A 466-nucleotide genomic window follows, 5' to 3' on the forward strand; every position below is an offset into this window, starting at 1 on the left:
CGCAGCTGCCAGTTCCCCTGGGCAGGACCCCCCCTGCTCCCTCCCTCCAGCATCCCAGGTGGGGCTGGGAGCACTGGGGGCTGGAGCATTCCATCCCCATTGGGGGTCCCGGGGCTGCCCCTTGTACCCCACGGCCCCTCCGCAGATGATCTACGTGGGGCGCAACGCCAAGGACGTGGTTGTCTCCTTCTACCACTTTGACCTGATGAACAATTTTGAGCCGCACCCAGGGACGTGGGATCAGTACCTGGAGAAGTTCATGGCCGGCAAAGGTGGGACAGGGCACCCCTGGGGGGGGATCACCTGGGGGAGGGTCACCCCATATCCCTCCTCCAGCCTCCCCACTGACACCCCCCTGGCTGCTCTTCCCCTACGCAGTGGCCTACGGCTCCTGGTACGACCACGTCAAGGACTACTGGGAGCGGAGGAAGGATCACCCCCTCCTCTACCTCTTCTATGAGGACTT

General features: G+C 64.2%; 1 protein-coding gene across 1 annotated transcript in view; it reads left to right on the top strand.

Moving 5' to 3' along the window:
- LOC104471118 (sulfotransferase family cytosolic 1B member 1-like) overlaps positions 1-466 on the top strand; it is a 1,541-nt gene that overhangs the window by 631 nt on the left and 444 nt on the right. The window contains exons 3-5 of the mRNA XM_010086349.1: positions 6-7; positions 146-272; positions 379-463. Coding sequence (XP_010084651.1) covers positions 6-7; positions 146-272; positions 379-463 — 214 coding nt within the window. The remainder of the gene's footprint in view (positions 1-5; positions 8-145; positions 273-378; positions 464-466) is intronic.

Source organism: Pterocles gutturalis, unplaced genomic scaffold, assembly GCF_000699245.1.
Source record: "Pterocles gutturalis isolate BGI_N339 unplaced genomic scaffold, ASM69924v1 scaffold1536, whole genome shotgun sequence".
NCBI lineage: Eukaryota > Metazoa > Chordata > Aves > Pterocliformes > Pteroclidae > Pterocles > Pterocles gutturalis.